At 42.2% G+C, this 22,962-nt stretch overlaps 2 protein-coding genes and 1 long non-coding RNA gene across 4 annotated transcripts in view; all 3 read left to right on the forward strand.

The window, feature by feature from the left end:
• Nucleotides 1-12,965, forward strand: part of runx1 (RUNX family transcription factor 1) — a 51,245-nt gene extending 38,280 nt beyond the window's left edge. For both annotated transcript variants that reach the window (XM_018704484.2, XM_018704486.2), the window contains 4 exons: nt 3,821-3,925; nt 5,735-5,938; nt 10,926-11,072; nt 11,154-12,965. In XM_018704484.2, coding sequence (XP_018560000.1) covers nt 3,821-3,925; nt 5,735-5,938; nt 10,926-11,072; nt 11,154-11,704 — 1,007 coding nt within the window. In that variant the 3' untranslated portion in view covers nt 11,705-12,965. The remainder of the gene's footprint in view (nt 1-3,820; nt 3,926-5,734; nt 5,939-10,925; nt 11,073-11,153) is intronic.
• Nucleotides 12,966-15,675: 2,710 nt separating this feature from the next.
• LOC108902574 (DNA replication fork stabilization factor DONSON) lies at nt 15,676-22,326 on the forward strand. The gene is made up of 12 exons (XM_018704495.2): nt 15,676-16,255; nt 16,557-16,628; nt 16,732-16,932; nt 17,020-17,198; nt 17,337-17,412; nt 17,494-17,596; nt 18,055-18,163; nt 19,156-19,296; nt 19,393-19,591; nt 19,688-19,757; nt 20,949-21,076; nt 21,218-22,326. Exons 1-12 carry the CDS (start codon nt 15,806-15,808, stop codon nt 21,356-21,358), a joined length of 1,869 nt encoding a protein of 622 aa, XP_018560011.1. The 5' UTR covers nt 15,676-15,805; the 3' UTR covers nt 21,359-22,326.
• LOC127139153 (uncharacterized) lies at nt 19,764-20,940 on the forward strand. Its single transcript, XR_007809144.1, has 3 exons — nt 19,764-20,132; nt 20,259-20,480; nt 20,542-20,940. It is a non-coding gene; the product is annotated as an uncharacterized LOC127139153 (long non-coding RNA).
• Nucleotides 22,327-22,962: the final 636 nt, after the last annotated feature.

The raw sequence follows: 22,962 nt of genomic DNA on the forward strand, positions 1-22,962 counted from the left end.
AGTCATCATTAGTCAGTCTTCCCAGTTTTGCAGAAGCTCTTGGTAACAACAACACACAAACACACATAGAGAGAGATACATTCATGATTTGTGCAGTATTTACACAGTGTTTACATCAACACAGAGCTGCTCTGTGGATTTGAGTATCGGTAGCAGTCATTTCAAAAATTCTGAGTGAATTAATCTGTTTGATGATTTACAGACTTAATATATTTTTATAAGGTTTTACTTAAAACTACACTCCTTAGTTTGGTTATAGCACCAACAAATATCTAAATGTCCTCCCATCTCACTTTTTTTTTTTTTTTTAAACTCATCACACACTTGAGTTTCAAAATACTAACAGTGACCTCAGAGGAAGTTGCTGATTCAGTGATGAACTGGTCGGTCAGTTTCCACCTCGGTGAAACTGTCTGAGCCTGAACTATCTTGACTAAACCTCGTTTTTTTTTGCTCCATCTTTTGTGGCACTCTCTGTCCACACTAAGCCAGGGTTTCACACTCCCAAAAAAAAATTCACCTTTTTTTTAAAACAGTCATCTCAGGGTTCTGACAAAAAAGCTAAACCTAGCTCAAGTGCACATTTTTGTTTAAATATGTCATATATCTTTATGGCTGGATCAGGGCTTGATGTATAAACCCCACATATAACACTTAGGAACACTTAGCTAATACTAATACAATAAATACTGTAATAAATCTTCCCTCATAAGGGTTATAATGCTCAGTTTTTGTATGACCAATTTAGTGACTGCAGTTTGTGGTGCTGTTGAACAACTTGAATAGATGTGTGTGTTGTATAGCCCCTCATTGTTTTGAATGGGGTGGACAAAGTAATAAGAGCACCTGTCTACATAGTGTAGATCAAGCAGTTTATTGCTTATGCTTGTTTACTCCAAAGGCAGAAAAGGGGGACACGTCAGACTGTGAGGGGAATAACTGGCAGATAAACAGCAGAAACTTCAAAATGTATCTATCATCTTGTGTGTTTGTTTCATGTGATGGTTCAGCTTATTCCCACTTTGTATGTCAGTGGTGTGTCTGTGTGTGCAGTGTGTGTGTGTGTGTGTGTGCGCAGCGCGCAACCAGTTTTCAGTCTCTCTTTTAGTTCCTCTTTTAAACAGAAGCATCATTTTTCTCTTTCACAATATCTGACTTTGTGAGTGTATGCACACACATGCGCACGCGCACACACACACACACACACACACACACACACACACACACATGCATAAACAAATGCACAAACAGCGACTTGTTTTTCCGGAAACACACACACACACATTACTATGTTGAAGATGGTGTAAATATAAGATTCCGTCTGATTGGCTGATTGTAAGAAAAACAGCATGACCTCGAACCAGCAAGCCCTGACATGATACACACACACACACGCACACAGAGTCCACCTCATGTGTGAAATCCACTCTTATCTACAGAGAGCGAGGGAGACATAGGGGTGATAGGAAAGGAAAGGTTTTTGATGTAGTCATCCTGTGACTGTGTGTGTGTGTGTGGGTCTGACTTAAGTTACTTGTGGGGATGAATTTCAAACTAAAGACTGGTTAATCGGGGACAGACAAGTGGTGGTTATGGTTCGGGTAAGTCTCCAGGAAATGAATGCACGTCTATGTAAATTCACCAAAAGTGTGTGAAGTAAACATGCGTGTGGGTGTGTGTGTGTGTGTGTGTGTGTGTGTGGGTGTGTGGGTGTGTGAACATGTGCGAGTGGGGTGGATGATAGACACAACAGACACAAAGAGTTCAGCTGTTCCCTCCTTCAGCCAAAATCTCTTACTGTAAACTCTCTGTGTAAACAACCTGCACAAAAACACACCCCAGCTTTCTCAATGCTGCAGACTCTTTATACACACAATTTCTTTTGTTTATGTGCAATAATGTAGACACAATTAGACACAGGTGTATAGAGCAGAATATAGAGTATACAACAAGTTGGCATATGTTGTATTAATTAGAGAAGAGAAAAGACAGAGGAAGGTTTTAGGTGATAAAACTAAGTTTAGTGTTTAGTTCAAGTAAGGTGTGATTTATGCTTTATTTCAATGCAGTACAAAGAACAACATATGCCTATATATGTCTATAGTTCAATCATTGTGTCACTCATCGAGGGTTGTGGAGAGTTTGCAGTGCAGATGGCTTTTATACATGTGTGTTACTGAAAAGAAGACAAGCGAGAAAATATGTGGAAAACGAAGTCTTTCTTTAGTTTCTGTGAAGTCGTGCTCCACTTGCAACAATATCCTCCAGCCCTGGAAACTTCCAGGACAAAACATAAGCAGCCTGTCACATTTGTTGTGGTTTCTTCATAGTCTCTGTCAAGCTGTACATCAGCGACATCATAGGTGTATATCACCATACGTATTCAATTGTAGCTAAGGGTGGAGGAGGGTAGATGGTCGTGTGGTGTGTAACCGTCTGTGGAACTGTGATTTTGTTACTTTGTTACCTCAAACCAGACAAATAATCAGTCAGTCAGAAAATGTATTTTATCATTTCTGCGTTCTTAATATAAGACAAAAGGTCATAAGTCAGTTCTCATCAATAATGTAATGCTGAAATGTTCAGAGAGGCAAAACAGACGAGCAGGGTGAGAGAGAAGTGAGAGTAACACCTGGCATTACCCACATGTGTCTGCAGTATGTGTCTGGCATCACACTGTCTGCATGTGGTAACTTTAGTTCAGCCCTGGCAGACAACAGCGGAGGTCTGCACGTGTGTGTGTGCGTGTTTACAGCAGGCATAGTGTTGAGTGAGTGCTACTTCCAAAGCTGAGGCTGGCAGCGACCCCCCCCCCTCCCCCTCCCCAACCCCAACAGAATCCACACACACACCCACACACATAAATAGTCCTATAAATGTGAAATGAAAACACTTGTTACAGAGGCAGTTACATGTATTTTAAGTTGCTGTTTATTTTTGGATCATACCCCATTCAATATAAGCAGGCTATGATCCTGCTTCTCTGATTGGTTGGCAGGTGCCCATGAAACTTGTATATTGGGACACTGTAATCATAGCTATGGTCAGTATCCTCTTCTGTAAATCAGTACTGAGACTGTTTTAGACCTGTAACCACAGCAACAGATATTAAAAACTTTCCTGTCCTCATTTATGTTGACATTTTATTATTATGCTATTGACCAATAGTAAACCATCTTGCCTGTGGATGGAAGAAGCTTAGTTGTGTTCCACCTCATTAATTTTACCGTCTCTGTTGCATAAGCTTTTCCACAAAAGAGACACGGCTTGTAAATGTCATGCGACAGGAAGCTAGGCTGCAAATGTGTCTCTTCAATCAAATGTATGAAGTTATTAGCAAATGAGCTAACAAACTTACTAACTGTCAGTTAGCAGGCCACTAGCAAGAATAAAATAGCAAGAGGCTCATGGCTATTGCAATTAACTAGCACTAGCATGTTAGCTCCACCTTCTGATATGAGGGGATGTTATAAATGAAGTGGCGCTGACGTCTGATCTCACTGTCTTGAGTGTGAGTGTGTGTGTGTGTGTGTGTGTGTGAGTGAGTGAGAGCGAGACTGTGGTTTCTGGTTTATTCCTGTCTTGGGGTCCATGACTTACATGACTTAATGCATCAAGCATTAAGAGGATATTTGGGGGATCTCGGGTAGGGTGGAGAAGTAGAGGAGAGGTGGGAAGACGAGAGAAGAGTATTGCTTACAGACCTTAATACCAATGAGCACTTTTTTCCTCCTTGTTTCTACTGTTACATTTTACTTACTTATCTATTCTGCCCCCATTTCTCTTCCTCTCTCTCTTTCCCTCTCCTCTCCTCTCTCAGGGAAGAGTTTCACTCTGACCATCACAGTGTTCACCAACCCTCCTCAGGTAGCCACATACCAAAGAGCCATTAAAATTACAGTGGATGGTCCTAGAGAGCCTCGACGTGAGTTACACCAACGAACACACACACACACACACACACACACACACCACAACTGTTGACTGTTTCCTCCTCAGCAGATAGTAACCTGTGGAGTCCCTCAGGGTCCAAATGTGGGTCCCGTCTAATTCTCCACACAGAGCTGCATCACTCATCTGAATCAATGTCACAAAATTCTGCTCTGAATTGAGCTAAATTGAATACATACTCAGTGAAGCATCCTGAATTCATTAGCATGCCATTGCTTGAAACAGCACTTTTACCGGACAAGAATGAAACACTCAATAACAATAACAATGTCTGCACATTCCAGCTACAGTATGATTAAGGATAGGGAATCATTGCAGTCTTGGCTAATAAACTGTTATTAAGATAGTAACTAAAACACTCAGGTCAAGAAGGCAGGCTCACTATTACTTTTTACCTTCATAAGGGGACATAAACTGTGAGGTGCAGAGTGACTTGCAGCAAGTCACGAATCTCACATGACCTGTTGGAGGAAGTTTTAATTCCAAAGAGTTACACTAACGCTGTGTGCGCATGCTCTCTGACCGTGAGTTACAGGCTCGCTGCTGGAGTCTCTATGAGCATTTTAATGTCTGCTCAGACAGCGGTCAGACAACAAACCAAATTTAGAACACGGCAGGGAGAAGTTACATTGTCTGATGCCAGTATTTAGTGCCAGTGCAGGATGTTTGGGTTTTTTTTTTTTTCTTAATCAACCACAACCATCAGTCTTTTCCTAGCCTTAGCCACAGTTTATTTGCAGTAACACCAGTTTTTTTTTTCTCTGACCTTGACCACACTGTAGCTCCCACACAGCAGAATCATCTCATTTTGACATTCTTGTGTGCTGCTAAGGTTGTATACTAAAGGAAGTGCAATAATTTTAAAAGATTATGGTTAGGGTTTCACAGCAGGTATAATCATCATGTTAAAGTCAATTCACAATAGAAAAAGAAATCAGATAATTTCATGTGATCGCTTAAAGTTGTCTTTACTTCATATTAAAGTTAAGTAACGACATAGATTCTCAGTGAAGATATGCCTCTAATCCCCTCAGACAAAGACTCAGCTGAGTGAGTCAATAAGGAACCTGATGCAACACCGAGTTCCTCTCCCACTCAGCCTGTGATGAAACATGGGGATTTCTAATGGCAGATGAAAGTGCGAAAGAGACACACACAGATGTTGTTTTTCCAGTTAACGCTAGTTTATGTCACATGAATAACGCTCATTCATCTTAGACAGAAGTGAACTGAAGTGAGCGACACTGGTCGGCAGAGACAGGAGAGACATGAGGTTACAGAGAGACAGAGGAAGACTCCTGCCAGCTCCGCTCAGCTGTGAATAACCATCACTCGTCTCTAACTCGCCCACACACACACACACACACACATACATACAGTATAAATACACATTCATGCACACTTCCCCCATTGGGAGGAAGTGCCTGTAACTGGAGCTCAGTCTCAGTGCTTTGAAGTGCAGCCAGCACCACAGACAGCGTGACAGACCACCACACACACACACACACACACACACACACACACACACACACACACACACGTGTGCCTATGCGGCGCCCTTCGCCAGATTCCCGAACAGAGTAGCAGACAGAGTGTGTTAGTCGGGACATTGTTATAGCCTGTGTTTGGTTGTGACTGTTGTAATCCCTGGATCTGTAATCAGATTACAAGCATTAAGTAACCTCTTGACAAATCATCCCTGCATTGCTTTGTGTGAGCTTTTGGTGTCAGGGCTGTATATTTAAAAGCGATTCGTGACAGTTTCATCCCGTCCGTCTTCCAGGTCATCGTCAGAAGATGGACGAGGTCAAACCCGGCTCTCTGGCTTTCTCTGAGAGGCTAACGGAGCTGGAACAGCTGAGACGGAGCTCGATGAGGGTGACGCCTCCTCACCATCATCACCATCAGCCCTCGGCCAACACCCGCCAGTCTGCAGCACTCAACTCAGCCACATTCTCCAGTCCCACACACACTCAGATAACTGCCGGTAAGAACCGAAAACCTGATGGTTACGTTTGCATCGAATCTGTTGTGGTTGCTCTCGCTGAACCAAATTCAAGTTGTGCATGAACCAAGCTTAATTTGAGGTGGATATTATCAGCGTCGCTTCACTGTGACCCAGCAAGATTTTAGGCATTCAGATTAAAGTGGAACCTCACCCCCAGCTCTCAGCCTAACCTCACCCTCCCTATAATTTTGAAAAAGTGGGCATGGATGTGTGAAGCAGAGAATCACAAGGTTCTCAGGCCACAGAGGGAATCTTTTGAGGTGGAGGTCTTTTACACTCCAGAACCCCCTGAAACGGACACTAATGTAGTGCTAGGACCATGGAAGTCTTGAAGTCTCAACGAGCGTCAAGGGACCCTCTCGCTTTCTCCAACCATTTCAGTCACTGAGAAGCTCATACAATGAGTTACAGGAAGAAGCTTTCAGAACCCTGACTCAGTCTTGGGTTCAGAGTGACGAGAAAGGTCTTTTTAAATGAAAGTCAATATAAACCCTGTTGAACTGAAGAGGCCACGATTTCTTTCTCACCCCCCAAAGTGGAGTGCTTTTTGTCTGCATTGTGTTCAGTGCTGCCACTAACGACTTTGCTATGTTACAAGTGAATACAACTGAATAAAGTGGTCCTCTTGTGTAGCCTGAGACATCACAGCATCACAGTCTGGATCAGGGTTAGCTGCTGTTTAAACCAAACGTTACTGAAATGTTGATTCCTGTCTTTTACAGTCATTCAGAGCACAGCCTCACCAGAACATTACAGTGGTTGGCAGGTGCTTTTATCCAAAGCAGCTTTCATACAGGGATTCATTTGGGGTTCAGGTGTCTTGCTCAAGGACACTTCAACATGTGGACACTTCACCACTTTAGCTACTACTTTAGCTTTAATATTGAGAAACAAGTCTGCTGCGGTTTCTCTATGAGCTCAAATACAGTTCAAGGAGGCAATGATTAAGACTTTTAAAAACTATGATACAGCTCCTTTTAGATAAGAGGACAGTCACATGACTGTCAGGCATATTTTTACATGGGAAGTGTGTGACCTTTGCTAATGCTAGCAATGCTTGTCTACATGGTGAATGTCTAAGGTGCAAAAATGTTACTGTTGTCTATATATCGGGTGTGAATCCTCATTCTAATGAGGTCTGGGTTGAAAAAAAAAAATTTCATACAAGTTGTATTAAAATAGTCAGTTGCGTAAGACAGGGCAAATCCAGCTGATGTGGTTAGCTGCCAACAAAACTGGCTGCCAGAATAGTAAATTCAAAATCTTTGAGTCATGCAGCAATTATGTTGTTTTGAAAGACTGATGGTCATTTTTTTTATAATAGGAAAGAAAATGATTTTCCACTAAGGTTAGCCTCCCACCAGCCACCAACCACATAATTTTTTCTAAGAAAACAACCGACCCCCAGATTAATTAAGAAATATGGTGATGGCATGTGATGAGATGATGGAGTTGGTGAATCAGTGCAGCCATAGCTGAGCTCATACTTCTCTGAAATTTCACAGCTGTGCAAGAGACATTTTTGGATTTCTATCTTGCATGTGTCACTTCTTTTGTAGAAACCACATCCCAGTAGATGTTGTGAAGACCAAGTCATTTTACCAAATGATTCAACAGTATCTCAGATAGTTAGAACTTATTGCCTTTTTAGGATGCAGTTACATTTTCTAATGCTATTTTGCTGTAGCACCCCAACGCAACCTTATATCCTGGGTTTTAATATTTGGAAGAAATGGCAGATCTGTCGTAGTGCAGCAACTGCAGGGCTTGATCCTCAGTGCCTTAACCTCCTTAAAAAATGGAGAACATGAAGTTAGAAACATCCACCTACTAACACCTCACTAACTAAGCTGTTAGGAATATTTGTTGGTTTAATTACATTTCTGGTGTTAAAATGCAGATCCACGCAGAACACAACATCATTTATAGAATGTATTAACAGACAAAAACAAACACAGTGGGTGTGCCGTTCCCAAACTTGTGCATTCAGCTTGCATCAAACCTCATTGTTCCTCCTTGTGGTTTTAGTGAGATCTATTGTGGTCTGTGTGTGCGTGTGCGCGCGCCTGTGAAAACGCGTGTTACCGTGGATACTTTATGTGGCTCCAAAAAACGGTATCTGTTCCTCTTCTGCCTTCAGTGGTAGTGACGCTGTGTGAGTGCGCGTGTGTTTACGCGCTTTATGCACAACAAAAGTGCAGTTAAAAACTGTGTTTCTTCATGTGTGCATTTGCATGTGTGTGTACGCATGTGTGTCTGTGAGTGAGGAAGCAACTTAGGCCTTAAGGAGGAAATGAGAGTCAGCAGGCAGGAAGTGCTACTATGAGAAAAAAAATATTTAAGGCAAATGTTTAACTGTCAGAATATAGAAAAAGAAAAAAAAACACTTAAACTTTCTTATATATGATCACCACTAGGAATGATACATTTTACTGTAATGAATATCTAATAATTATCTCTTCTCTTATAGTTTACTATTGTATAAAGTTTCCCTTTGCTCCATGCATGCAAAATAAATTCAAAGGTGAGGAGTGAATATAAGGTGATGGGTGAAAATCTATCAATCAAGAGAACATCCTTAACAAAATTCTTCTCTTTAGGCCTTGATATCACCTTCATGAAACATTTATTCTCCAAACCAATACAAGACAAACATTTGAAAAAGCAAAAATTAGCAAGGGCATGATTTTTCAGAGCAGATCTAGTCTCCAGATCTTTTATAGAAATATGTTGGGATTCACGAGTAGAATTCAACAGGTCTCCACAGCAGGATCGTGGAGTTGGGTGCTGGTCAAGCAAAGGGAAAACAAAAGAGTGAGATTTAAAAAGGGACTTCCCACACACCACACAAAAACTGAAACTGATATTTATTAGATAATTGTCTGTATATGGAGGAGTATTTAAATTATCCACATACATCACTTTGCAGCCAACACAGTTGGACCAAATACAAATACTGTATGTCTCAATTATTCACAGTAAACACAGATATATCCAAAAATCCAGTGGTATATGTCCCAGGAAGGGTTTTTTTCTTTTTAAGACGTACCTGAAAATGAATTAAACTACAAAACTACAAACTAGAAAAGGAGGCCTACCATATGAGAAATAACCATAACATCCAAATATGATAAAAACATTATACAGATGTCAAAACTGCTGAGCATACAAAAGAAGATAAAAGATAAGATAAGCTTCTAGTGGCCATTAAAGAAAATGCAGTGCTTAGCGGAGCTGGTTGGACTGTATCACACTTCAAACCTTCATTTGGAGTGACATGGATGTGAGCAGACAGAACATCACTGTGATAATGGATGATATTTCTCTGTGTGATTACAGGAAGCGAGTCTCTGCCAAGATTTGCATATAGGTTTCACAAACTGGTTTAACAGAAATGTATCTAATCATTAGACTGGTAAGGAGAGTGGTGGTGAGAGAAAACAATAAAGAGATCTGTAGCTTTAGACTGAGGGAAAGAAAAACATTGGTAGCTCTCTGTTTTTCTGATCCTCCTAAAAGTGAAAATAGCAACAGGAAACCGTTATGAAGCCATTCAAGACCTCACTCTCTTTCTTTCTCTTCCCCCTTTCTTTCCTTTCTCTCTCAACACTCTCTCTTAGCAGCCCCTGCTAAGCTTTCATTTCTCTTTTAATATTTGTCTTCCTTTCTTTCACTTCTCAAGCAATAAATACATACCTATAGTTTCTATAGTTCCACTGTGTTTAAATTGTAGTACATAGAAAATGTGTGTGTGTGTGTGTGAGTGTGTGTGTGGTCTGGGTATTACTCATTTGTGGCGAGCTTGATCTATTTACGCTTGTCTGATCGTTATGGGGAGAAAAAACTAGTCCCCATAACGGAAATCATTCAATCTTAAGGTGGAGCCACGTTTTAAGGTGGTTGAGGTTATGGTCAGAGGAAGTCTCGCAAATGAATGTTGGTCAGACAAGGCTAAAACAAAGCATACAACAATTCAAAATATTTAGCTCATCTGAAAATTCAAATCACCAGATTTAAGACACACGTCAGTCACTAAGAACCAGAGTCACTACAAACTTTTCTTTTTCCAAGTTAGTGCATTTGAATGCCACAAAAAGTGCTCAGGATTATTTGTCAGGATGAAACCATTTAATAACAATAAATTAGTACTATGCATAAATATTCTTTTAAGTAGTGATACATTTAGGAAACAAATATACAATCATTCATGCAGAAACGCCACAGACTGATCCAGATTTAATAAAGATAAATGGGTTAGTCATAAAACACTATATATTTTGCTTTCTGTTTATCTATTTATTCTATTACAGCATCTATAACTCCTGGCCCATATTAGTGCACCCTGCCTGGAGAAAGAAGCCAGGAAAAGGATGATGGGTGGGGGGGGGGGCTGTCTTGGCACGGGGCCTGGGCTCCACCGCCACCCAGATATGCCACACACACATACGTCAGTGCTTGGGAGAGCTCTTGGCAAGACTTGAAAAGCCCTCATTGACGTCTTGGCCGCTGTGTACAATTTGCTTCCTCGTCTATCTGCGCATACGTACACACTCTTGTCTGCGAGTCTGTGGATGATCAGTGCCATTTATTAGACTGTGGGGAAAAAGACTGGATTGAATGAAAGAACTCTCTTTCTCTCACACACTAACACACACAGAGCTCTCCCCTTCATCCATCCGCCCCCACACTAAGTTAATTGCTTCCTCTCCTCCATCTCTCTTTCTTCTGTTTCTTTGACTATCAACAGCTTCAGCCTTTGTTTAAATAACATATTCTGCACAGTCATGGTGTGTCTGTGTGTTACAGTGGTGGAATACTAAATCTCTGAAGTGAGGGGAATAAAAACAGTGTGTCAACAGCACAGTTCAGGCTCAGCTGGAAACAGCCTTCTCACAACATTCAGCATACTCTGATCAAAATAACTCTGAAGGTGTCAGTGATTAAGCTCTCTTTTCCTCTCTCTCAGATTCCAGACAGATGCAGTCATCTCCATCTTGGTCCTACGACCAATCGTATCCCTACCTTGGCCAAATAACCACACCCACCGTCCACACGGCCAATCCCCTCTCGCCTGGCCGCTCTTCACTCAGTGACTTGTCCTCACGGCTCACAGGTAACACACGCACAAAAAACAGTCGCACAACAAAGTGAGTAGGTACATGGATTGTAACCCTTGACCTTTGCCCTCTCTCAGGTCCTGACCTCACAGCCTTTGGCGACCCCAGGATGACCTTAGAGCGATCATTCAGCTCCCTCCCCTCTCTGCCTGACTCCCGCTTCTCTGACCCCCGGGTCCACTACCCTCCCACAGCGGCCGCCTTCACCTACACCCCTTCCCACAACCCTGTCTCCAACAGCGCCCTTGGGCTCACCATGGCAACGGCCATGGCGACCACCCCGGCGGGAAGGTACCACACCTACCTGCCTCCTCCCTACCCTGCCAACACTCCCCATCAGGCTCAGAACGGGCCTTTCCAGTCCACCTCCTCGCCGTATCACCTGTACTACTCCACCGCCGCTGGATCGTACCAGTTCTCCATGATGGCCGGAGGAGGAGGAGGCGGCAGTGACTCGCGCTCCCCTCCGAGGATCCTGCCACCATGCACCAATGCCTCCACAGGCTCCTCCCTCCTACACCCCTCTTTGCCAAATCAGAACGAAGGGGTGGGTGTTGAGGTGGAGTCCAGCCACAGTAGCTCCCCGACAAACATGGCGGCGGCTGAAGCTGTCTGGAGACCTTACTGAACTAGACCAGATGGTAGAGGACATTCTTAATGATGCGCAATGGATATCACTTCCTGGTCATATGATGGTGGACACTGAACATCATCAAACACATAAATACACACCAATACAAAATATGATAGACTGACATGAGGGGCAACAAGTCAGTGTAATATCAAAAGTGAGTCAACCTACAACTTCCTATCTTGGTTAAAGGATGGTGTTATTCCATATTTCTCTAATTGTCAACAAATCTCATTACAGGACCAAAACCAACAATATATTGTCACAAATATATAGTTTCATTTTTTAAAAAGGCGCGGTAATTTAAAATGTTATTCAAACAGGAAGAAATAGTGCATTTGTTAGGGACTATTTTCAGCGGTGGATGAATCCACATTTGGTGCTTTTCTGAGTTTTTGAGCAGCAACAGGACGGTGTATGTGGGACTGAGTCAGAATAAACTAATGAAGGAACATGTCAGCCAGTGGAACTCACTGATGTGTTTTTAATAGTTTTGGACAAGAGTGAAGCTCTGTGACTCAGAGGAATCAGACATATCTGGCTTTAGAAACACACAGCACCTGTTGGTATTTACACTCCAATATGTTGTGGTTATTGTTGACAGTAAGAAAAATATTGAATTTAAAAAGAATCTTCCTTCTAGGGAACATATATAATACAGGACAAATTCTAGTCTAGATATGCGCTATGTTTCTTAATTGAAGAAAGATTTCTAACAAGATGAATTCTTTTACATGTCTTCAGTGTTTCGGTCTTCCAAAGCACAGAACAACTGCTAGCTAATAGGCTGTGTTGTTAGTAAAAATGTGTACTACTTTTTATTTTATTTATACTTATGCTTGGTTTCTGATTTTTGGAAAACTTGAGTACTGTACATCATCACATGACCAGGTACTGGATGAGTGCGCCCAGGTTAACACTGGCTACTGACAAACAGTTGTCGGTCAATGAAAAACAAGCAGAATGGCTGACAGGTGCATTGGCCTACAGACAGCGGTGAGTGGACTGACTCAGGTTATATTATAACATCCCAGTCTCACTGCAGGATACAGAAAGAGATACATGAAGGAGAGTTTCTATGAAATGAAGGACTCAACTGGGGACATAAACGGACAGAAGCAGGGTAACATTTTGGTTTAACACTGACAAAGTGCATGCAGCAGCACTGGACTGATCTCAGCTTCCTTTGTAAATTATCAGGACTTTTTTCCTCATAAATGTTATTGGTGTTGTGAATAGACGATTTGCTCATCCCAAATATTGTGGTGGCCTGTTTGTGTTTACCTTCACTCCTCCATCCATCTTTGCTTCTCCCCCATGGTATTGTCACTCCTCTCTCAGTCACAGTTGACATTTTTTAGAAGAACTGAGCCCATTGTTTTTTGATCTCCTCACTCATTAAGGTGGTTTTTATGGCTCCTGAAGCACATATGGACAAAAACCATCAAACTCACAAAGCTCTATCTATCCTTATTTTCCAGCAACTTGGAAAAATTTGGATTCCTCTGTTTCTGGCTCGAGAAACTCAAACTGGCAACACTGATTGATGCCTAAACTGCTCCACATTGGTTAAGACAGTCGATTGGATTCTAATGAGATTTTGATCTAATTTGTCAAGTTTAAAAGATCTAAATTACGTCTCGTGTTTTTACCGGAGAAACGCAAAATGTTGTTATTGGCGTGAAAATGATTACATTTAAAGACAGGTTTACTCCATGATTATTTATTCTGGCTTCCAAATCCCTCTCTCTGTTGAATGTTGACTCATTTCCTCACTGCACTGAGAAATCATTAGGGTATGAAGTTTTGTAAAATGTGTTAATTTATTCCTACAATACCATTTTTGGTAGCTTTTCTTGTCTGTTTGTCTCTCTGTGTGTGTGTGTGTGTGTGTGTGTGTGTGTGTGTGTGTGTGTTACATCTACCCATGACCCGCTGTTTATTTGTACTGTATATAGCTATGGCTGTAAATGACACCTGCATTTGATCATGTTTTCATTACCCCTTCCTCTCTCTCTCTCTCTCTCTCTCTCTCTCCCCCTCACACACACACACACACACATGCTAGTTTTATTTTGAAATTGTTGATAGTGCACATTTGGTTGTGATTTATATATAAAAAAAAAAATCTTGTGAAGGAAATACAGCTGTTGTCTTGTGGTTACTGTGTACTGATTTGTTTATCAATTATCTTTGTAGAAAATTTTGTCCTGCATCTATGCCAAACACACGCACATACACACACACACACACACACACACACGCAGACATCTCATCCCTCCCTATTCCTAGAGCTGAAGGAATTTCTACAGGCAAACAGACAAGCCCTAGCTCGCTCTCTCTGCCCGTTTACACAAACACATCATGATTCTCATGGGGGTGAGAGCCCACCTCCAAAACTCAGGTGATGTACATGACATGGCACCACATACTACTCCTCCAGCTGAAATCAATCACAGGGTGCAGCCCTATCAGGGATACTGATATACTGACAGATACAGAGATACTGACATTCACGCCTGCTTTACTGACACTTGTAGCCTGAAAACAGAGGTCAATCAGCCTAATACGATCACAGCCCTGCACAGAAAAACCAAAAGAAACAACATTGCCACTAAAATAATATAGAACTTTGAACTGCGATGGCAGATCACATCCCAAAGATGGCCTAGAGATGACACAGATAAAAGAGTATTGCAACCCAAACTGCAGGTATGGAGAAAGACTAAATCCTCTTGGTATAATAACAGTAACATTTATGAGTCAACAACTAAAACAGGAGACAAGGTTCACTATGATTGATCACCTAAAAAAAGAACTGATCTCATGACTGTAAAAACATGGAAACCGCTCAATTTGCTTTATCCTTTACGGTGTGAAGCGCTGACATGTATTTCTATCTCAGCTGGTCGTCAGGTCAAACTGTACACAGCTTTAAAAGATAAAGTCAATGATAAAGTTTTGTCGTTTTCAGTGTTTTTGAATGAGTGAATGACTGAAGCGATCATGCCGTCCAGCCTTAGTGAACAGCGACATCTAATGGTGTGATTGCATTCTGACATCCAGCAACATGCTCACTCTCTCATCTCCAAGGCTGAAATTTAAGACATTTTTCATGATAATATAAAAATCATATTTTTGAGAAATAGTTTCTTATTCTCATTGTGAAAACCCTGGCTAAACAACAGTTAAAGAAAACTAATAAGTATGGATTGCTTAGACTGAATCTTATCAAATGGGGGTTCATAGGGTCTAATGCATGTCCATTAGGGGGGTCAAAAACATTTCAGTCAAAGTCATTAGCAATCACTTACCATCCCTGAATCACTGTCTTGGTGCTTAAGGCACTAGTTTTCTCTCTCTATCTAACCAATAGAGATGGGAATTGATTTCCTAACAGCAGCCATCATTTGGTGCTTGGCTGAGCTTCAGATGTGATTGATGACCCAAAGTAATGACAAATGAGGGAGAAATTAACAGGGAGCCGGAATTTACATAATGTCCTATTAATCACTGTGACAGAGGGACAGAGGTGGTGATGGGAAGGATGGGGGGGGGCAACAAATACTGAAATACTGCAATGTCAGTAGTGCAGCAAGCTATATCACAAACATATGCTCACTAAAATAATGAATATAGTCCACTGCAGTGATATTACACTTATATTATCACTAGTATCACTTTAGATGCTGTTTGCTCCATCAGATACTGCAATCATTTAAGCTAAATCATGATGATGACAAGTGTAATTAAGACAAAATTACACAGGTTTCGCTAGCATTAACAGTGAAAATATAAACGGTGAATTAAAATGACTTTTAATGAATTAGTTCTCATTCTGAAACTCGTTCTAATATTGTTAATTCATTTCGAAAGTGACAGAATTTCGCTGCGGTGCCTTCAGGCTGAGAACGGGAGCTCAATTTTCCCATGAACATCAACGCAACGCGTGGTGCTCTTTACGTCATTACGCTAGGCGCCAAATTTGTTTAGTGCGGAAGGCGCAACAACAAGACGCTAGTGGTATAATATTGTAAGCTAGTTATTACAATATTGTCTTATAGTTTCAGCTGTTTGGCCAAACTTTCCCTCGTCGGTATGTCTCAGCAGTCAGGCTACTCACCCAGCTTCAAGCGACCGTCTGAAATTATGCGAATGAGGAGGAAAAGAGCCCGAAGCGAGGCCGGTGTCTTCTCTAGCACGAGCGGGCAGGCTTCCACTGGCAGTCCGGGACAAAGCGGCTCGTCCCCGGCGTGTGTTCGTCCTTTCTCCCCGGGACCGCTTTTCAACTCTCAGGGCCGCTCCGGAGGTGGAATAAAACGCAGAAACCCGTTCGCAAATATTGAAAATACTTACAGCCCAAAAAAGAAATTACTAATTTATAACGAGGAGGGAAATGCCGAAGCTGCCGACAGTTACAAGAACAAATCGACAGAAAAGGAGGGAGAAGATGACAAGTCAACAAAGACAGAGTGTCACGGAGTTTTATCTTTCAGTGCAAGTTTGACTGAGGCAGAAAAACAGGAACGCCATGATGCTTCCAGCAGGGTAGGTTGTAATACTTATACATAAAAGAAGAGTTGTGTCTGTACCAGGTCCTGGGCTATATAACATATAGTAGGCGACAAAATAAAGGAAGAAAAACAACATAATGTGCCTTAGTAAGGTGTTGGGCCACCAGAACAGCTTCAATGCACCTTGACATTGATTCTCCAAGTGTCTGAATTGACCACATTGTTTGTACAGAACAGTGAATCATCCATATTCCCATTATTTATAATCATAGGAGCTTTTTGATGGCATTCATTTTCATATTTGCCCTTTTTCCTTGTCTGCCTTCTGCTCAAAGTGTCTCACTTTCTCTGAGGATGACTCTCTGTTTGAAGAGGAGGAGGGAGACGTTACAAGTCCACTGCTGAAGGTTGGATTTTTTTTCTTTGGTTTTATCTGTCATATCTATATTTAAAAAAAAGTCGGTTGTTCAAGTACATTTCCAAATTGTCCTCTCCCACCTCTCTTCCCAGAGTCCCCAGGCCATTGCTCCTGCCTCCATAGCTCCTCCAGTGTGCACGGAGTACCCAGCAGACTGGAGCCTGAAGACTCGCCTCCTCTTCACCTCCCCGCTCTCCCTGTCATGGGCTGAGCAACCCAAAGCCCAGGAGGAAGCTCTGGGCCTCAGCCAGCATTGCAGAGCTCAGTTTAGCACACTGCCTCACAGTCTACAGGTATTGTTTTTGTGTCATTATTACATGTGACATTACCACGTTTTGTGAGAATTTTATCAACTCCAATCTCCCCCGTCCCCCCTCTAGGATCCCAGGTCCTGCTCGGAGCTTCGCTGTGCCTTCCAGCAGAGTCTTGTCTACTGGCAGCATCCCTCCCTGCCCTGGCTCTCTCTGTTTCCTAGGATCAATGCTGAGAGGAGCTTCACAGGGAAGAGCACCCCATGGGCTCAAGATACATCACTGCAGCAGAGTCTTATGAGTGAATGGTGAGGCTGGGGATATTCGTTACAGACATACTAGCAACATGAGTCCAGAGGCAATGACTTAAATGTGGTCAGTCTAACAAGTGTTGTTGCATGAAAACGTGAACTTGCATATACTGTAACTTACACACTCCTCCACAGGTCAGTCAGTCTGTCATCTCTCTACAGTCTACTGAAGGCCAGACTGTGTCCTTACTTCTACCTCTGTTCCTATCAGGTAGGTGTTTCTATGTAGTGGCTTTTTTGGGGGACACTTTTCCTTTAACTAATTTCTCTCTATTCTTGTTTGTTGTGTCAGTTTACAGTGTTGTTCAAGGCAGCAGGTCTCAGTGGTTCCAGCACCATCACAGCCTTGATTTCTCCCACAACCCGGGGCCTCAGAGAGGCAATGAAGGCTGAAGGTGAGTCTTACTGGAGCCCACACGCTTAACCCTTAAAGTCGCAAAATTGCGAAACAGACCATAGAGTGCCAAATCTTGTCACCACTTTCCAACACTACATAACGGACACGTGCTGCTTCAATCCTAACACCATTTCAGGGCATGTGTCTATACAAAGTGTATGAGGAAATCCAGTTTGAAAGACGCCCTCCTGAGCACCCATAGTCAGCGATACAGAGTGAATTACAGAGAAAGCACGCAAAAAATATACGCATAAACTTTGGGTCATATTCAACATTTTTCCTCATTTACAGCCTTTTGAATTCTTGATATCAATATTGAATGTTTTCTCAAAACAACTGCAGCACCTAAAGGGTTAATACAAAAGCTACTTTCCAGTTTAGATATTTTCAAATCCTACAGTTTGGAGCTATAACCAACACTGCCTTGTCCCTGACTGGCCCTGTTTACTTTCTCAGGTATAGAGTTCAGTCTCCCTCTAGTGGAGGAGAGGAAGAAGAGCATGGACCAGCAGAACCAGGGAGAGGAGGAGAAGGAGGAGGAGGAGGAGGAGGAGAGAGCAGACGAGTGAGTGTGTTCTCCTTTCATTCACTGCATCTCCATTTAACTCAATATAAATCCAGGTTAATGAGGAGCTCTTCATTGTATTCAGCTATACTACCTGCTGCAGGTTTTTGTGGGTGAAAATCAGTGTTTTGATCTGCATGGAGAGAAGAGATGTGTTGACAAATGTTCCAATTCCAACTACACTTAGTCTCATTATTTAATAGCCATACCTTGTATATCTAATAGACAATTTATCAGTCTGAGCTTATAAGGATAAAACCATGTGGTTCTATGTGTTATATATTATATATGTCTATGTTAAAGGTTGGGTATTCACACACAACTGTTGTAAGTTTCCAATAAGTGACATCTTTAGTTCACTGCTAGCTACTGATTGAAGTCAAGCTTAAAAATTGAGCAACGCATTAACTTGAAATTTTTGGTGAAATTGAACAAAACAGCAGCTGAATCTTGTCGTACATTGTATGGGGAACACTGCATATCACGTGCAGGTGTGTTGGAATGAAAAGATTTAGTGAAGGCAGAGAGGATGTCGTTCTGGGCGCCCATGCACTTCAAAAACGTCTGAAAACATCCAACAAATTGAACAAATCGTTGGAAATGGTCGACGACTCAGTATAAGAATGAGAGCAGAAGTGGCCTCCATTGATCAAGAGACAGTTCAGAAAATTTAGCATGAAAATTTGTATATATTGTGATTTTGTCATGTGTTTATGTAGAAACACACGACTAGCAACTGATGTATCACTATCAGATTTTATAACTCCCACTTAATATCAGTATCAGTATCAGCCTCAAATAGTAGTAGAGTATCTGGCAAGATGTATTGTGAAAATTGCTCTAAATTAACCTGCATCATACCTGAAGAGGACTACACTGAATGTATGAGCTGAAGAAGAAGAGCAGTTATCTGCTACATGGGCCACACCATGTTTAAAGAGAGTATGATTCTGGTGGTGCTCATGTGGTAATTTCTATGTTTTCTATTGTAGGTGTTCTGAGCTGAAAGAGGGTGTAGACTGTCGGGGAGGTGATGAGGAGGAAAATGGTGATGAAGACAGCGATTTCTCCTGGCTGAAGGAGATGGGAATCCAGGACAAAATCAAGAAGCCGGACAGCATCACCATACAACTGTATCCTTGTGCTTCTCTGTCATCCAGCTTAACTAATTCCCTCTAGCTCTGCTCAGGCTCATGAAACCAGTCAAAGCTCCTTGACCGTGTGTCCAGTCGTAAGGAGGGTCACACTGTGTCTCTGGACCATAAACCAGAGTCTGTGGTGTGTGTGGAGGGATCTCACACTTTCACCCTCATCAACTTCCTCATTAACTGTAAGAGTCTGGTGGCTGCAGCGGGTTCTCAGGCCGGGTTACCGCCAACACTGCTGGCTCCCATCGCTTTCAGAGGAGCTACGATGCACACTCTGAAGGCACGGAGAGACACACGGACGCACTCACACACACACACAATTTACACACACAGCTGTTACTGTGTCTTAATCTATCTGAATCTGTGTGTTTTTCAGGCCCGCAGTGTAAACGTGAAGAGCCAGGTTGGTTCTACCTACCAGAATATTAGCAGTCTGGAGATCACAGGTACATGTCATTTATCCCATTTGTCATGTATTATTTTAAAATGCAATATTAACTTTTTTTTTCACATTGTGCAGCTGTGCATCACAGCTGGTTGTGGTCAGTATGCTGTGACATCACAGGTGGTTGTGGTCAATATGCTGTGACATCACAGCTAATTGTGGTCAGTATGCTGTGACATCACAGCTGGTTGTGGTCAGCATGCTGTGACATCACAGCTAATTGTGGTCAGTATGCTGTGACATCACAGCTGGTTGTGGTCAGCATGCTGTGACATCACAGCTGGTTGTGGTCAGCATGCTGTGACGTCACAGCTAATTGTGGTCAGTATGCTGTGACATCACAGGTGGTTGTGGTCAGTATGCTGTGATGTCACAGGTGGTTGTGGTCAGCATGCTGTGACATCACAGCTAACTGTGGTCAGCATGCTGTGACATCACAGCTAACTGGTCAGCATGCTGTGACATCACAGCTAATTGTGGTCAGTATGCTGTGACATCACAGGTGGTTGTGGTCAGTATGCTGTGATGTCACAGGTGGTTGTGGTCAGCATGCTGTGACATCACAGCTAACTGTGGTCAGCATGCTGTGACATCACAGCTAATTGTGGTCAGCATGCTGTGACATCACAGCTAACTGGTCAGCATGCTGTGACATCACAGCTAATTGTGGTCAGTATGCTGTGACATCACAGGTGGTTGTGGTCAGTATGCTGTGATGTCACAGGTGGTTGTGGTCAGCATGCTGTGACATCACAGCTAACTGTGGTCATGCTGTGACATCACAGGTGGTTGTGGTCAGTATGCTGTGATGTCACAGGTGGTTGTGGTCAGCATGCTGTGACATCACAGGTGGTTGTGGTCAGCATGCTGTGACATCACAGCTAACTGTGGTCAGCATGCTGTGACATCACAGGTGGTTGTGGTCAGCATGCTGTGATGTCACAGGTGGTTGTGGTCAGCATGCTGTGACATCACAGCTAACTGTGGTCAGCATGCTGTGAAATGCAGTGGCCTTAATCCATCTTAATGCTTAAAAAGAGGAAAGCCTGATTTACTAACCTGTTTGCTCAAGTCTCTTATATTTGGATCATTCCAAATCATTTTCTGAGGCCAGTGTTTCCAATTCCTGAAGGCACGATCAAATTTCTTCTATTCACTGTATTTACTTCTATTTTTTCTTTCATTCCTGCAGGACCTATCCTCCCCTCCTCTCTCCATGCCATCACTACCCTCCTTCGGCCCTCACAGAAAGGAAACTTCTCAGCTACTCTTTACACACACGCGCCTACTGCTGTCATGAACATGCACACTAAGCAACAGGTAACATTTGCATCTAGTGATCTGGAGCTACAGCCTCATGTTAGCACGCACACTGGGAGAGGATTTACACACTTCACATTTTGGATGAAGAGAGTGTGTGGTAGCAGAGGTCATTCACTCCAGCTGTCTCTGTGTTTGCAGTGTCCTGGTTCGTCTGTGGACCTGTCTGGTTGCGGTCTCCATCCTGCTTCCATCCAGCAGTTGCAGCAGTCTTCCAGCTTGGGGAAGACTGCACTGACACACATCAACATGAAAAACTACAGCTACACCTGGAGAAACTGAAGGGTTGGTGACAGTGTGTGTTTCTGGAACTACCACTCTTCTAAGAACTAGAGAGTGTGTGACAGAAACATCCGTTCTGTTGCACATAAAAGCTGCACTATTATTGTTGCCACACCCAGACTGAAACCAGTACTCCTCTGAGTTTCTGTTTCTCTGAAAACGCCTTTTAAAAACAGATTTTATCGCACTGTAATGTGTTTTTTAAAACTTTTTTTTTACGTCTGTTCTCTTGTAATGATTGCCTAGTTTAGGCAGCTTTTTGTAAGTACATTTTATTTGGTTCCAATTTGTTTTATTTTGGAGAAAACCGATACTCTTTTCCCATTCATTTTTCTCAGCTCAGCGTTTATGAAATTAAATTATTGGTTTAAAATGTTCAAACAATTTCCTTATTTAATGATTTTCGCTTCCTTTGAGAAGTTACAGTTAAGTGGTTTTTGCCCGCCCTCACACATCAGCTCATAGACTCTGAGCTGCCATCACCAAAATACTTCCAGCTGCATCCATTTTTCACTTAGAAGTCAGCGCACGCAATCATGCGGAGTCTTAGGAACAGTTCCATCCTGCCCCGTCTTCATGCCATCTGTTAATGGCCGGACTATGAAGTGACAGGGAAGGTAAAATACCCAACCCTGCAGGTGTCAAACAGGAACACAGGGAGCATCCCTCTAACTGGGACAAGTACCAGTCAGACCAGGATGTCTCAGCTGTTGTAGCCTTGGAGACACAGCAGCAGACCTCTGCCCTGGATGAAGTTCAGCAAGATTAACTTACTAGTTAGGGTTAGCTGATCCACCATCACCCACTGAGACCGTCCATGCAGGTCTGCTGTAGGGAGAGAAGAAGAGGTATTTGAACTGGAGTGAAGTGTATGAAAATGACTGGTGTATAATCTATCTTGGGCAGGATTGTTGAGTTTTTTGGCAACCTGGAATCCTGATTTTTTTTTTTCCCCCTCATTTGAATCTTATTTCAGACAGTAACACGGAAAGAACCTGACATTATTGTGCTGACACATACTGGGAAAGTTTGTTTTGAAAAGACTCTATGTTTCAAGTTTCAAAATCATTGTTTGTGCTGTCTCTTGCACAACCATTACCAGGATATAGACAACATGTTGTAACCTACTAAGTTTGATAAAAGTGGGATTTCCACTTTGTTGAACATTTGGACCAACCAGGATATAAACTGTTCCGCAAAAACACTTGCTGCCAGTGGAGCTTTGTGTATCCCAAAGAAGACACAAGCAGGTAATTACTTTATACTGTTTCATTTTAATTTCATTTTTGTGTTTTTACTGAGATACACACCATAACATTCTACCAACAGCAATTGAATGAAATGACTTTTTTTTTTTTTGTCAGACATTGATCATCTCTTCAGCAAAAGTCAAAAATGAAAGCCTCACAGCTTGCTGTCATTCTCCTTATTGTCTGCATCAGCAGTGGTAAGTCTGCTTTTTTGTTTATTTGGTGTAATTATTCAGTGGAGTATAAGATTTTTTTCTGAGTGAGTGAGTGCTAAACTAATGTAACTTAGTTTAAACCAAAATCAACAAATTCTGCACACTGTTGGTTAATTAGAGACTCTAAATTAGCCGTGAG

The sequence above is a fragment of the Lates calcarifer genome, linkage group LG7_2 (genome assembly GCF_001640805.2).
Source record: "Lates calcarifer isolate ASB-BC8 linkage group LG7_2, TLL_Latcal_v3, whole genome shotgun sequence".
NCBI classification, from domain to species: domain Eukaryota; kingdom Metazoa; phylum Chordata; class Actinopteri; family Centropomidae; genus Lates; species Lates calcarifer.